This window comes from Citrus clementina, unplaced genomic scaffold (assembly GCF_000493195.1).
Source record: "Citrus clementina cultivar Clemenules unplaced genomic scaffold, Citrus_clementina_v1.0 scaffold_7, whole genome shotgun sequence".
NCBI classification, from domain to species: domain Eukaryota; kingdom Viridiplantae; phylum Streptophyta; class Magnoliopsida; order Sapindales; family Rutaceae; genus Citrus; species Citrus x clementina.
Window position 1 is genome coordinate 7,209,423 of NW_006262075.1, and position 16,620 is coordinate 7,226,042.

At 33.6% G+C, this 16,620-nt stretch overlaps 2 protein-coding genes across 2 annotated transcripts; both read right to left on the reverse strand.

The window, feature by feature from the left end:
- Positions 1-2,952: 2,952 nt before the first annotated feature.
- On the reverse strand, positions 2,953-5,849 carry LOC18036422 (cytochrome P450 71A1). The gene is made up of 2 exons (XM_006426617.2): positions 4,825-5,849; positions 2,953-3,789 (listed from the first exon to the last, which is right to left on the reverse strand). The coding sequence occupies exons 1-2, from the start codon at positions 5,731-5,733 to the stop codon at positions 3,160-3,162; spliced, it is 1,539 nt and encodes a 512-aa protein (XP_006426680.1). The 5' UTR covers positions 5,734-5,849; the 3' UTR covers positions 2,953-3,159.
- A 2,310-nt stretch (positions 5,850-8,159) lies between these two features.
- On the reverse strand, positions 8,160-13,346 carry LOC18036426 (linoleate 13S-lipoxygenase 3-1, chloroplastic). The gene is made up of 8 exons (XM_006426618.2): positions 12,801-13,346; positions 12,364-12,644; positions 11,474-11,711; positions 11,022-11,354; positions 10,117-10,310; positions 9,703-10,004; positions 9,328-9,591; positions 8,160-9,141 (listed from the first exon to the last, which is right to left on the reverse strand). Exons 1-8 carry the CDS (start codon positions 13,225-13,227, stop codon positions 8,385-8,387), a joined length of 2,796 nt encoding a protein of 931 aa, XP_006426681.1. The 5' UTR covers positions 13,228-13,346; the 3' UTR covers positions 8,160-8,384.
- Positions 13,347-16,620: the final 3,274 nt, after the last annotated feature.

Sequence of the window (16,620 nt, forward strand, 5' to 3'; positions counted from 1 at the left end):
TAAAAAATTAAATATTTAATTCAATAAATTTTCTCTATTAATTTAATTTAAATCAATGAATATCAATAAATGTAAAATTAAGGGTATTTTTTAGGGGCTGCTGATCATATGTGTGAGTATTATTATTTAATATTTTTACTTATTTATTTTTTATTGCATCGTAAGTTTACTAATGTTTACAATTCAAACTGTATCAAATCAAAAAATTGTCCTCAATTTTAATTACACGTGATCAAATCTACGATGACGCAGTTCAGATAATAAAGTCTTTGAGTAGGCCTAACTCTTCTTCTAAATGTCTTTCCCCTAGTACCTCACAAAGGTGAGAAGTGAGGTTGCTTATCACCATCAAACTATCAATATATTATTATTCAATCACTCAATAAAAGAAAAAAAATATTATAAAAACCACCCACTTCTCAACTATTAAGGTGAGGGGATGTTTGGTTAATTTTTAAAATAAGAGTGGGAAATAGTTAATTTTACCAAAAAGAGAATGGGATCTTGCTTGGTTTCTTCTTGACATAATGCACTACAAATAACTTGCAGCTAGCTATGATAAGTTTCGTTAAGAATACAAATTAAACCATAATTATGAACAAAAAAAAAATGGGTATGAAAATACAAAAACATCTGGGTAACAATAAATAATTTATAATAAAATAAAAGATATATTTTTTTTTAAAACCTTTTACCAAAATTTTATAACTCAATTTTTTTGTTAACAAAAAGATCATGAAAATGCTCTCTAGCCGCTTTCTCTTTGAGTCAAATTGGTGAGAAATACTGTAACAGCACGCTGGGCTTAAATAATTAATCTAGCGGATGGAGGTTGCCAAATTTAGGATTTTATTTTATTTAATAACTAAAGTCATCCTCATTTGTTATACTTTAAACAAAATTTCTCTTTCAGTATTTTTTTTTCCTATAATTGCAGATGGACCGGTTGACCTCAATTTTTAAACCATGTCGTGGCATTGGCCGGAAAATTTATATGCTCAAAAAAGGTAAATGTTTGTTTACTTTTTATATTTTAAGTCAAGTATTTTTTTAGTTATTATATTTTAAAAAAATATTTCAAGACACTTCTATTATTAAATATGTGATATTTTTATCTTTTTTTTTTGTTTTTTACGATAATACTCTTGCAACAATATTTTTGGTGGCATTAATGAAATAGAAAAAAAAAGTTAACTTATTAAATTAACACTGAAATTTAAATAAAAATTACAATAACACCTTTGCAACAATACTTATTTATTTATTTCTAATTACATTGCAAGTCTAATAATAATATTTTATCTTAGATTCTTTAACCATAAAGTTAATGAAAAAGTGGTGGGTTAATATAAAGTTAAAACTTGAGATAGTTCTAATATATCATCAACGACTCGTGATATCTATGTGCACTTTCAATATTCCTCAGGCGATTAGGAGATAACTTTCCGAGATTCACTGATATATTTCAGTTATTGCAATGCAAATGGGGTACTTCAAAGGAAATTTATTACTTATGAGGTAATACACGATATGTTTTGGCTTTTGGATGAGCGTGGAAACCAAATTTATCAGCACCTGTAACTTCTCTTCTGCATTAATGGAAATTTTATTAGAGAAAAAAATAACCAATTTATCTCTCGGTTCTTAAATTCTATTTACTATTTTATTATAGGGTATATAACTGTAAAACACGTAATAGAATGAAATGATTCTAACATATTGGAGTCAATAATTGCGGTAACGAGCATGCCTCCTTTTATAAAATGAACTAGATTTTCCAGGTATTTTGGTGACATTTTTCAAACTTTATACAGCTAACTGTGATCTGATGCCAACATGAAATTGAAATATGAACTAAAGTTCATTTTATAAATTGACTTTTATCAGATTGTCAAGGTTAGAATAAATTATCTTGAATTTGCTCTAATGCTCTCACACTTATATAACTAATTAATACAGCAAACTATTGGCTTGGGGCTTCCAGTCGTGACAAGCATAAAGAAATTTATATTTTAGTATTTTTATATTGCACTACCTACTCTAATCATTGTTAGACATGGGCACTCTTATTCTTTTCAAATGCGGATTTTGAATTCTACTAGTTTATAACATTGTAAAATCTTGAATCCGCATTTTAAGAAATCCAAACATCTGCATAAGAGAATTACTTCTATCTAATGTATTCAAAGAAATTATCAATTAAATTTCATATTTGAAAATCTAGACATTTTTTTTTTGTGTGAAGAGCATGAATGTTGTTAGAATAATAATAATAATAATTTGTTATGTAATTTATTATTGTTCTAATGATCGTGGTCGTTTTTTCCTTTTTAATTGTGCGCATCCAAAGTAAATTGACCGTAGTTTCTTATTATTATTATTATTATTACAAAATTTGGCTTTAGTTACTCTTAAACTCAGTTAAAAATATTTTTTTTATAATATGTTTACTTGCCTATTGATAAAAGTGACATGTGTTTTACACACAAAAAAAAAGCCTTGAATTTTAAAAGAGTAATGTTATGCTTACTCACTTTGGATACTCAGTTGTGATATTTAATGACGTGGCATCTTATGTGGCATCTGTTAAGTGGGTTGTAAAAATAATAGGTTAGTAATTAATAATAAAATCAATTCATATCATATCCATGTTATTAAATGATTCGTGACATATTAGTTGAATATCCTGACTAAATATTTAAACTTAGTAAGTATAGCATTATTAATTATAGAAGTAATTGTATGATTTGTGATGTGTATGTGCATCACACTAATCAATTCACAAGGTGTACTACGGTTCCATCCACAAGAAAAAAACTCTCACACTCACAGAAACAATTGGAATTAATGCTTAATTTAAGCTAATAATCGCATCAGATTGAAAAGAGAAAAGTAAACCGACAAAAAAAAAATTAACAAACTACAAATATTTTGTATTGTAACGAAGTGCGGTTGTACGAGGATTTTTTATTGATACATCAACACCCTAACAATAAGATTAAATATCAAAAGATGAGACGTTATTTGGGCCCAAACAGCAGCGCACGTTAGTTTGGGTTTAAAATCTCATTACATCTGCAAATCCATGGCCTTTTCGCACTAACAAACCACTTACTCAAACGTACGCTACGCCATAATTAATTATTTTGGAAGCCACAGTCACAGATTGTAAAGATGGGGCGAAAGCCTTGGGTGAGCCAGAACCTCAAGTGGAAACTTTCTCGGGGTAGAAAGCCCAAAAATTTCCTCCATATTCAGCTCCTCATTGCTCATATTTCCGGGCAATTTCCATGCAAATCCATGCAAAAGATTAGCTAAGCTTGCTTGAATCACCTTAAGCCCGAGACTGTACCCTGGACACATTCTTCTCCCAGCCCCAAATGGCAGCAGCTCAAAATCATGGCCTTTAACATCAATTGATTTTCCAATAAATCTCTCAGGATAAAATTCATTTGGCTTTTCCCACAAACTTGGGTCTCTCCCAATCGCCCATACACTAACAAGGACTCGAGTGCCTTTTGGGATGTCGTAGCCGGCTACCTTGCAATCTTCTCTAGCCGCTCGGGGCACTAGGAAAGGAGCCACAGGGTGCAAACGCATTGTTTCTTTAACTATGGCATCAATAAATGGGAGATTAACGATGTCTTTTTCTTCAACCCACCTTTCTTTTCCAATTACTCTATCTAGTTCCTCTGTTGCTTTCTCAAAGATTTCGGGTTTTTTTATTAGTTCAGAGATGGCCCATTCCACTGTTACTGCTGAGCTCTCAGTCCCACCAGCAATTAAGTCCTGGATTATACAAGAGATAAAAGATTAGAAATCGTGTGCCTGAACATATACTTTCAAGAATTTTCAGACTAAACTTTAGGCTCTCACTAGCTAAATGACTCTGAAATCAATTGGTTATTGAACTATATTTTAGTTATGTGGAAACTTCGAAACTATGTAGTAGCGATCAATTTCTTTGATGGCCGGTGAACTGATGAACCGGTAAAATCTTCAAGAAAAATAAAATTACATGCAAAAGCAAAAATGAGCCCACGGCGCACACTGGTCGGCTGACAGGTTTAATTTTAAACGATTCACGTGATGTTTATATACATGAGAATTTAATGGAGTCCACAATTATTAATTTTGTAATGTTCCTTCATAGAAAAATGATAGATGTACAAAAATGAGAACAATCAATAGAATACTGATACATACATGATAAATTAATTATACCAAATAATTTATCTTTTAGTCAAAATTTTCTTTCTTGTATCGCTTTTCTCCCTACTGTAGTCTTGATGTTTACATGTATAATGTTCTCAGCTTTATATTATAACTATATATATTTCAACTGAGACATGCCTTGAAGATTTTGATCCAACAACGTACTAAAAAAGCAAGCAATTTCAATAAATTCGACAGGTCCACAGTATTGAAAGATACTTGGCAACGAACAAAAAAAGCAAGCAATTCGTTGCTACATGACAATTTGCTACCAGTAAATTGAGATTTCGATGTCTACCCAAAGTTGTAAAAGCCAGTGACTCTTTTCTCCCAATCCATACAAATTATCCATGTCGTAAGTGTTTGGAATTTTATCAGAAGTTGCCCAGAAATAAGGGAGAGTGTTGAATTTGATGTGAACCCCAAATTTACTTCATCACCCAAAAGATGTTTTATTTTGATAATTATTCCTTTGAAGAATAATAATAATTAAAGAGAAAAATTAGTTTATTTGACTTTAGCTAGCTATGTGCACGTATAGGCAAAATCTCTTGCAACAGAAATATGAATAATAATAATAATAATAAATACAGAGTTGAAAATATATACCTGTGTAAAAGCTTTGACACCATGTCTTTCAATCTTGACTTCAAGAGAAGGATCATCAGCAAGCTGCAAAAGCACATCCACCATATCTTTAGCCACATAATTTTCGACCCCTTTTCTTCTAGCGTTATGTTCATCCAGCACATGCTCCAGAAACTTGTCAAACTTCTTAGCCAAAGCCTTCATTCTCTTTATATTACCTTGCAAATCCAAGAACCCTAGCCAAGGAATCGAATCGCCGATATCTAAAACCCCATTAAGCAGGAACAATTCATCAAGCATGGCCTTGAACTCCTGCGGTGTCACGATCTCGTTTTCTTGCTGCTTATCTGTGTAGTTCTTCCCCAAAACCATACGGCTTATAACAGCAAGACTCAAATCAGAAAGGTGATCTTTCAACATAATTGGCTTGCCGGATAATTCATACAAGCGACTGAGAAGTAATTTCAATTCTTGTACTCTTATGTACTCGAATGATTCGAGGCGTTTGGCACTAAACAATTCCATTAAACACATTTTACGTGCCTGACGCCAGTATGGTCCATAAGGTGACCATGTAATATCTGAGTAATTGAAGGTCGTGTACTTGCCTGCGGCTGTTTTGGGGCGGCCAGCAAACAGTACATCATGGGTTTTGAGGACAACCTTAGCCATCTCAACGGAAGAGCCCACGACAACGGGGAATGACCCGAATTTGAGCTGCATAATGGGCCCATATTTTTCTGACAACGCATGGACGGACCGATGGGGAAGTGAGCCGATGAGGTGGAGGTTTCCAATGATCGGCCAGGGTTTTGGACCCGGTGGCAAGTTGAGTTTCCGGCGCCTGAGACGAACGGAGAGGAGGACGAGGGCAAGGGTTGCTAGCCAAGCGGTCAAGTAGGAAACCCAAGAGGGATGAATGAGCTCCATTGTTGTAAATCTAGCTTTAGTGTATTGGAGTGTTACTTTCAAGTTGATTATGGTGTGTAGTTACAAGTGCTGCTGGTGGGTATTTATAGTAAGAGAGTGACCAACACAAGTCTTTGAGATTTCGATATTTTTATTGACCAGCCTTATTTTCATTGGCGTTATTCATGCTGCCTTGGTATTGTGTTTGGTGGGTGATGATGCGATACACGTTTGTTTTTCTACCCTTCCAAATTTTTGGTGGCTTAATTTACATACCAAGAAGTACATGTAAATGAACGTTTTTCTAAGAGGGACGGGTCCAAGGACTTTACGAAAGTTTCCTTGAAACCGTCTTATAATTACAGAGTGCTGATTTGGCTTTGCAATTTGCTGATTTCTTCTTGACCAGGAGACTTCAGAAATCACCGAGAAATTAAGTGAAAAATACATGTATCTATCTATGTCCATTGGCGCAATTATTTAAATGGATATATTGTATTTTCCCATAGAGTTTCACACGATTTGTTTTCAAAGATTCAACAACCAACAAACTTGTTTTAAATTGCTGGTATTTAAGAAAGTGAAAGAAAATTAAGTTAGCAATGTCGTGAAGTTGCTATATCTACCATGAAAGTTTCACACGATTTGTTTCTTTTTGTTTATCATGAATGTCTTGGAAAGTATGCGTTACACGATGCAGGAAAGGACGTGTCCGAGTGGGAATGACTTGACTTTTGACTCAACTTTTTTAAAGAAAATTTATTATTGCCTCTCGCTTTCTCAGCAAGTTTGCGAGGAACGTAGCTTTAAGAATGATTGAATTTTTTAATATTTGACCCGGGTCAATGCAGCCGGTGGCTCAATATGTCAGTGGTTACTGGTTTGTGTTTCATCCTTTACTCGGTGTTTGTTGCGAAATATTGTGTTTACATTGATTTTTTTTACTTTTATTTTTATTTTCCTTCTCAACAAACTAATAATAAATTTCATCTTAACTAACACAACAATATAATATCAAGCATGCATCGCCAATTGATAGTCAAGGTTTTAATGACTTTAAAAGGAGGGGAAAAAAAACTGCACTTATAACAATATTTCAATTGAGGATTCATTGATAAATATGTAGGTAGTATGAACACAATAAATCATAAGAGTTCCGCACTCGCAACTTTTTAGTCTCTTCGCATAATCCTCCGCAATCTCGGTCGGCTCTTTTGGTTGACATAGTGGTGAATATGCTGAAATTAACCTTCTATGGCCACAAATCCTTCAAATTTGAGCTTTTGAAACTTTTTATTTAAAAAAAAAAGATACTTCATTTAACCATAACTTAACAAAAATATCATAACCACAATATTTCCATGTTGGGGTGGAAGAAAATCATCATATATTTTAATTATTTGGACGTCTAACTTCTCAAATAATAGTAGGACAAAAAAAATATTGTTAAAATTAAAAGAAAAATATTAGAAGTGATAAGTCTCCTAAGAAGCTCTATCCCACTTAATAACATGAGAAAGCAGCATTTAGTGGCTTGCAAGGATCAAATTACTATAGATTAAATTTTGGATCTATAAAAATTAAGCTAGTGCCCTCATTAGTGTCCTCAACACCGTTGACGGCACTAGCTCACTATTAAATAATAAGCTTAAATAGAAACTGGTGAGAACTTAGACTTTAATATTGACACGAGTTTAACTGAATTTTTTGAAGTAACGTGATTGATATTTATTAGATAATAAATAATAAGTAAATTTTAAGCGTTTATTATTATAAATATATCTATAGCACAATATTATAAAAGAAATAAACAATCATTCTAGTCATAATACTTTCAAGATAAAGGGCCATCTAATATGTCAAGCTTTTCCATGATCAATTATAGTGAGAAAACAGCTTGTTTGGTAACTAAGAAAGTATTGAAAGAAAATGTAATGATTCTGAGAAATTGCTTTTATTCCAATTAATCGAATACAGAGTAAATGTACAAAGTTTCTTTATATACTAACGTATCTACATAGCTGATATTAGCTAAACTAATTCAACCAGCTAATCATGCTTAACAGCTTATTATAACTAACTAAAAACTAATATTCACGTGTACAAGAAATGATGTAACCACCAGGTGCTAGCTGGCATGCCAAGTCATCAACTTGTAACCGTGAGCTGCAGCTGTTACAATCCTCTGCTTTGCTGACTATCTGGCTCACATGAGCTTCCTTAACAATTATTAAATATTTTAGTACAGAGAATCGATTTCGGTCCAAAAAGGAACAGTTCTGTCGAACACATGAATCACACATAATGAGCCGATTCACTGGCACGTACAAAGTGACATCATCTAACAGTTAGTGATCAAGATGAAAGTATAATAATGTTATAATTTGGTCATATAAAGCAAAGACCATTAAGAAGTAAAAAGTCTACTTATTACACCACGAATTATATGATACGGTAACTACAAACATTATTCTTGTATACTCAATTGCATATACAATTCTAAGTTTAATGTGCTCTCAATGGCACATAATTACTTAGAATCTAGCTTGGTACAAAATATTTGATTGGTATAATGACCATTAATAGCCGGCATCTCTACAGACTACAGATATCTAATATTTAAGTTATATACCAAAGTTGGTCAAACATGACCATGTGAGCTCCCTTTGGGCTCATATTGATACACTATTTGGAACACCTTTGCATGTTACTCCAGGTTCCGAACTCGGTACCAGTAGCTCATATGGTAAAACGCCGGCGCCGCACCGGTTCCTCCGGCTTGGATCACTGTTTCTTTTCTCGATTTCTTTTTCTATCCGTCTTATCTCCGCAGAAAATTCAAAAAATGCCTCGGTTATCTCACCATCGCCGGACCAAATCCACGGCTGTTGTCGTTCCCCGAGGTACTCCTCGTCCGGCGAATGTGTAGACAATGTGTCTACCACGGCCATGTATTTGGTCGCTTGTAGTACGCTTGGCAATGCCAGCAGGAAATACTTGTGTGGTTCAGCTAAGAAACTGGTATACTCGGGGTCATTTTCGTCGGGTACTAATCTTCTCATTAGGGGAGGGCGATTGGGCACGTAACCACCATACGGGTACTGTCCAAAATTGAGTGCAGCGTGCTGTGCAGATGCGAGCCAGATGATCGTAGTTAGGATGGACACCAGATCATCACCGTTGATTAATGTGGGCCACCAGCTTTCGTGGCGAAGATCGGCATGGCCTGTGTTGATGGACTCAGCGTACCATGATTGTAGCTCTTTGTCGTCACAAATTTGGCTTGAATTTGGGTAGTAATGGCTCACATAAGTGCGCACCCAATCCTCAATTGCTGACCAAATTAGAAGTCCGTCTGCTGCGTATGGGTAGTCCTCAATTAGCAACTTCAAACCATGTGGCTGTGTTGGGTCAGGTACTGCCATGCCTCTGCATAATGAAAAGAGAAACTTCTTTCAGATTAACTGATCACATTTTAATACACAAATATGAGCAAACATATGAACATGTCAATGAAGTAGTATAGATGCATGCCGCTACAAAGTTTTTCAAACTCAATATAAATATGTTCCGACTCACATAGGATAAACTAGGTAATTATTCAGTAGTGTTTACCTGCGGATGAGATCTGCGGGGAGGCCTTCCTTGTCAAACCGCCAATTTTTGTACGCGGCGGCGCTCATTTCCATGCAGTAGCGGCCAGGAGTGAAGCAAGACTCAATCACACCATCGGCATTGATTAAATTTTGCCTAGCTAGAGCATTAATCTCCAATGTGTATCTCATATGTGGATCCAAAAGCTTGTAAATTGGGTGCATTGCACTCAATTGTCTATGTGCTGCTAGAATAAAAGGCTCGATGCATGCATGCGTACGTAACCTATACAATCAAACATATCATTTCCATAATTTAGCCAACATAAAAATGGAAAACAAAATGCCATAATTTTGATAAAAGCTGCGAGCAATCAAACCGATTTAATTTGCTTACCAATGGTTAACAAGTTGGTGCACCCCGGCATCGTTGGAGCAGACATGGGCCTTGGCAATCTGCCAAAGCCAATTGGAAGTGGCGTCGGCAGCAGGTGTGAGCACGCGCTTTGATCGGGAGCTCGGTCCGGACGGTGGGAGGCTGAGCTCGATGGCAATGGGCTTAAGAGTGCCAAGAGAATTCAAGAAAAATATTGTACGAGTTGCATATGCTTTTCTACCATCAAGTGCATTTATTCTGTCTAGAAATGGAAGGTAAATGTCATGGTGATCCAACACGTACAATTTATTCTCGTCCAAGGCCTGAAAAAGAAAATAATAAAATTGGCCCTTATCAGAATTTAATGTGACATGCCAATCGGAGATGAAATTAAGAGAGGATTAAAATTCAAATAGAATTTTTTTTATTAATTACCTGTTGTACGGACATGCCATCGAGTTGGCCTATGATGTGTTCTTCTTTCAATGCGGATTCTTGTGGACCGTAGATCTTGGGATCAAGATTGCTTACAGGTGGGAAAGCCTGAAGCCTTTCAATGCCGACCGGGTTAACTCCAGCTAAAGCTTGACGGGCAAATTCGTCATCTCGCAACCAGGCAAATTTATCCCCTGCAAATGTGGATCACATGCGTTGGTTTTGTGAAAGTGATCTTGGCTTTTCATTAAAATAATAATTTTCATTCCATTACGAAAAAGAAAGGAAGTAAACAAATTCAAACCATCGTGCAATTATGCCCACATGTTAAATATGTGCAAGCTCAGAAAGCACTTTACATGTAAGGAAAGTGATAGGTGACACTGCAATCTAAAGGTGGGTCATTTTGCTCATTTCTCTGAGGCAAATTATAGGATTAAGAAATTATTAATGATTTTCTTTTGTTTTACAAAAGCAACTACTAGCACATGAAGTTATTTATTTTATTTTATATATTCATAGATTTGACATTCTCATTTGTCCCCCACTAGTAATATGGAGCATCATCAAGATCCCACTAAAAAGCATGATATTTGTTACGACAAAGAAAATTGCCCTTCACATAAATTTGTTAAAATATAACACCAAAAAAAAAATTATATATATATTGTAAGGTTTTCCATATGCCTATTCTAAGTTTAGAAGATGCATAAAAAAAAAAAATTGATTTTATGCTTTTTTAATTAGTGTGTAATTAACTTCAATTTCTATAAAATTTTTGAAAATTAAAAATCTTTCTTTCTTAACGTATGTTCTTAAGAGTACACGAATGAACGAAAATTTATTTTTAATGAAGAAATATTTGATAGAAAAAGAAAAAAAAAAGGCGGAGACTGAGTACTTACTGGAAAGAATCTTGGGAGAGTTATATTTGAGGAGACCTTGGCTAGATTCTTGGATTTTGCTAACAACATTCGGCAATGGGAGCTTCTTCAGAAGCCCATCTTTTAACCCTAAGTTGAGGAGGAGTCCTTCGCTGTAGAGGCTGTCAATATCCGAAAAGCCGCTAAAATCATGATTACGAGCAGAAATGCTGGCCTTTAATAAAGGGATTAAGTTGTGAAGAGCGCCTTTAAGCCTTCCAGCTGAAAATGCGTCTTGCTTGGACTCCTCAAACTGTTCATCTCTTGGCACGTAAATTGGCAGTGGCTTCTCTATACGGCTCTCCGCAAGCAGATCTGCCGAACATACATCGAATGGACGCGGGTCAGAAGATATACAAAAATATACATACGCTTGTCAGATATACCAAAATCTTTGTGTATGAAAGATTTTCTTTTTATTAATTTCGTTTCACCTGTATCAGTTGGAAGGCGACCGGTACGACACCGTCTGGGGTATGGTCTTTGTTCACCACCAAGAGATGGTCTAACAAATTCACTTCCTCTATCTGGGTTTCCCAGATCATTGTACACATCATAGTCATAAATTCTGTCCGATAATTTTCTAACTCCTTTGCCTGTGCCTCTAATGTCTTTGAGCTCTTTCTCCCTTAGTGCTCTAAGCCCAGCTGGCGTCTCACTCGGTAAATATGGCTGCTCAAATTCAAAGATCATATAAAATTAAATTGAAAAATATAAAATAACTTGATACAAATGCAGTACCATGCATGTCAAATCATGAGTGGGATGTGCATGTGGTTATTGGTTAGTGGTCGCCCAAGTTTATTTATTATATGGTGGTTGTGTCATGTCACCATACCTTCCAAAACAAACGAAATGAATAATTGAATAAGAAATTGATTAAATGTATGGTCCCCCGTGCAGATATGTTGCTACATCTAATTAATTATACGAGAATATTAATAATAGTATTTCTAAATATATATAATGATTGCTATTTTCTTTTTCTTTCTCTATTTTCTAATTGGGTCTGGAATATTTATTAATTATAGATATAGATGATGAAGTTAATTTTTATTTTTTGATCCACTTGATAGGAATTTCAATAACATAAGCTTCATACGTGCAGCTGCCTTAACCTGACTCTGAATTGTTCAGCTTCTTGGTCATTGACAAAATTCAAAGACTAAATTATATGGCTTTGACTTTACATCAATTTTGCCATGAATGAACAAATTGAAAAAATCTAACTGGCAAGCATTGTTCAGAACAGTTGACAAAAGGCCAAAAAAAAAATTTTAAAAAAAAAACTATACGAAAGTTAAAAAATAAAATAAAAAATTACCTGATTAGCGAAGAATATCCTTTTTCCAGAATGATCTTTTGTGGATTGAACCCAAGAATTGCATTGGAAATGAACAGGGCCACAAGCAAAACCTTCAATGGTAATAGTTTCCAAAAAGAATTCCTTTTGGTGCTTATTGGCAACTGTGATTGCACCAGGCGTCCCAAAATTTGAGTCCACTAAAAATTCAGCCGTGTAATGGACCCGTTCAGCCTTAACATTTGATTTCTTTGACCAATCCTTCAGAACTGCTTCTCTGCTTTTCTTTGGTCCCTTTGTTCCTTTTATAAGAATAAAAGAAATTATAAATAACAAATTTGACAAAAATTAACCCATGAGAATCATATGCAGCGAAGATCCAAAGGGAAATGGCTGCTTTTGGCTAAAGGCTAAAGAACAAAAATTAATTTGTGGGCATAAGCTGCAAAAGCACTTACTGGGATCAACTTCAGTGCCGACAAGTTCCAGAACGACATTTCTGCCAATCTTTTCAGTTAAAGCATCAAACTGATTAACAAGGGTCTCTTTGAAATCTTCTTTGATGTTCTTCTTCACCGTCAGCACAGCCCTCACCTTAAACTTCACTGGCTTTTCAGCAGCCCCGGGCACGGCAGAGGAAGCAGCTCCTTTTACCAAATCTTCACTTAGAGCAGCCACAGGATTATTAATCCCCCTCCTCACACCTGCTGCTCCTGCTTTCCTCGAATGCACTCTTCTCTGTTGCACGGGTACCAAAAACTGCTTTTGTTGCAGCAGCTTGTTTTGCCAAAAAGTACTTTGGTTTAAAAGCACTTTTGATGATGATGATGATGACGATCTCTCAAATATTGAAAAAGCACCCATGAATTCTCTAGTCAGTGCCATCGATTTTCTTTTTTCTTTTTTATTATCCCTCTGAAAACAGAAGTTGAATAAGCTGCAGGAGCTTTCAAGAGATGTGCTAAGCGAAGCTGGATTTTGGCAAAATAAGTTGTGTGTGGTAATGTCATATGTGTTTATAACTATTTATAAGGAAAATTGAGTAAATTGGTCATCACACCGTCCACACGTTTTTCAAATTTTTATTTGTCTTCCCTTTTTACTTTTCTGATTTGCTTTCTATGTTTTCATGAAACATTTTTTATTATTATTTTGATTTATTTACTTTTCTGAGTCAAATACGAGTTTTCCTGGTTTCCGAGTAAAGCACGCGGTTGCAATAGAACAAAAAATAATAGGAAGGCAAAGGGAAAGTTGGGGCTTCGGCCTTATTGGGGGATCTATCATCTACAAGTGTGTATTTTTATTTTTTTTCCCCTGCAAGGACATCAAATGTCCTTGTCTTGTACAGAAATGGCAATAATGCCCCTCTCTCCTTTAGCATGTTGCATGGCATGATTGTGGATTACACTACAGAGAAGAAATAAATGAATAAAACATGAATATTTTTAGACAAAGTCTCATATGTTGCGGCTGCACCATGTGAATTCAAATCCTATTTAATAAAATTTCGTAACACTATGACCATATACGTTCTTTCTTTAAATTAAATCATCATAGTTGGATCCTTTTTTAAAAAATTTAAATATATTTGTAGTCTGTCGCGTTAAAAGTTTGAAATAATTCATTAAATTTATTTTCTAAAATTTAGTAAAATCTTTTAAGTAATTAAGATTTTTACAGATTGATTTAGTTGAAGTCAAATATATTTCAATTTCTTTATTCTTTTAAAAAATTAAACTAAAATAAAGTAATTGAGTTGAAGGGAGAACTTTGATAATCTTGCAAATTAATATGCTTATAGATGAAAATGGATTCAATTGATCAAGCAAGAAGTGGCAACTTGAAAGTCGAAAGTGGAATTGGACCACAAAAGCCACTCCATTTGTTTTTAACCTAAGGCAAAATTATTCAACTTTCTTTGTGGACCTCTGCTAATCTATAATAAATAAATAAATATCACCAACTTTCAGAGAGATTTTTTGGTTTGTCCCCTTTCATCATAAACGCAGCGAGTCATGGTGGCATCATGGTCACCCCTGATCGACCCTATCAAACCAAGTAAAAAGATGGGCATTTAGGAACTAATCACTTCCATATTGACTTAAGTTGATGTTATAATATTTTGTTGTTTCGGAAATCCACATGCTAGCTTTGAACTAGCTAGATTTTTTGCTTCTGCAAGATGTATACCTGATGGCTTCTTTTTGTTGTCGGTTGAAATTTTAGGCTTTTGAATTTTGGCGAACATAAAAAATCTTGTAATATTAATCAAGAAATGAGTATTGGACTTTTTGGAATGCAATCCTAATGGAATTTTTAATCATAGTTTGAAAAAGTAAAGGATATATAATTAAGCATTTTATTGTTTTATTCATTAGCCTAACAACAATCTCATTTCCTCCTGAATCATGTAAGTAAAGTTTGAATCTCAGCGTTCCTTTTTTTCAACACAGGAGATTTGATTTTACCATCTCAATTACCAAACCACCCACCAAATAAAACATCATACTGAAAAGGATGGGGTTATTTACAATCTATTAATTATTTTAAATACTTTGTTACTTTTTTACACTCTTTTAAATTTAAAAAAAAAAAACCTTACATAAATTATTTAAGTTAATTAACTTCATTTACTTAAAACACTAATAAAGCTATTTCACACAGCCGATTGAAAGAGATTTAACACGTACTTACAATAATATAATCAAGTTAAGTTTTAAACAATGTTCAATCTTATATTTTGCACCCAAAATAACTTGCAATAAGAGCACCGTAATAACAATTATTCTATAAATATTATCCAAAAAAAGGAGGAAGAGAAGAAGACCATGAAGAATAAGAATAAAAAGGGTCGAAAACCAACCCCAAAAAAATGACTGTTTAAAATGTTTTTGTTTTCTTTCAATTTTTTTTAAAAAAACTATGACATAAACTTTGCAGTCAAAATTTTTTAAAATCAATACTTCCGCATTACATGTCTAAATATTAATTAAGATATTAGAAATAAAAGTTTTAGCATTTGATGAATGAGAATTATACATTAAATAATGAGTGTATTGTATGAGTGTTCAAAGCAATTATGTAATATTTATTCATAATAAATTATCCTTAATAATAATTCGCATGATGGGTATATTATAATAAAATATTTTATTAAAATCAGAGTATTCAAAGTAAATATTAGAATGCAATAACCCTATTCTATTAGAAAAATATATGAAAATAGAGAAAAAGTGGTTACCATTTCTAATAACTTTTGGCAAGAAATATGTAAAAGACATCATATGTGTTATATGATAATATGAGTCACCTAAACATTTGTCAGCCTATCTAACACCTTAAAAATATTTGTTAGCGTACTAACCAGTTTGTTTTCTTCTTTTTCTTTATACGGAATCACTTTGCTTTTTTTAGGATGATGCTATTTAATTTCATTATCTTGAACCCTTAATGTGTCTCGGGTCTTTTCTTCTTTTATCTTTTTTTAAAAAAAAGAAATAAATATATACTCGCCAAGTATATTCTTTTACCTATTGATTTTTTACTGTGCCTCTATTTTTTTGTTAATAATAATGCAACCGATAAGATAGTATTTGTTGAGAGCATCCACGATTTTTTGCCAAACAACTAGTATCCTAAATTTTTCTTATTTAAAAAAAAAAATCTTTTGCTACAATATATATATATTACAAGCCTAAATTTGTATGGACTTACTTGGATAGATTTGTTATACTATAGTTTGAATATTGGTCCTAAACGTAGCATAATCTACCTGTTATATATCAATACCGTACGAATTGTTTATGTACAAATATATGTGGAAATACACTATTAGTCATCTATTAATTACATATCTATAGTATAATCTGAATTATCTAAGCTAAGAATTAATGAATTGCATCTGCTTCTAAATATTTGTAAGAAAATATTTTCCATCACATGCATAATACTCGAGAGTGAAAATGAACATTTACTTACATGTGTGAAATTTTTTTTAAAAAAATGATTTATTTACTGCTGTAAATATGAGTAGATCTCAAATATTATACTTGCTCTAAACTAGCAAAGCAAAACTTAAAAGTGTATAAATGTAAAAACGGGGTTCATTTTGATGTCAAATATCCATATATATAATCACATATTTATCTGCCTTATCGATCGACTTCAAGAAATCTAATAATAAAGAACCCTTTACCCAAAAGAATCAAACTTCTTTTCCAGAGCTTCATCCACTTTGCATGGATGCATTTGGGAATATACGAAAAAGCAATAGCA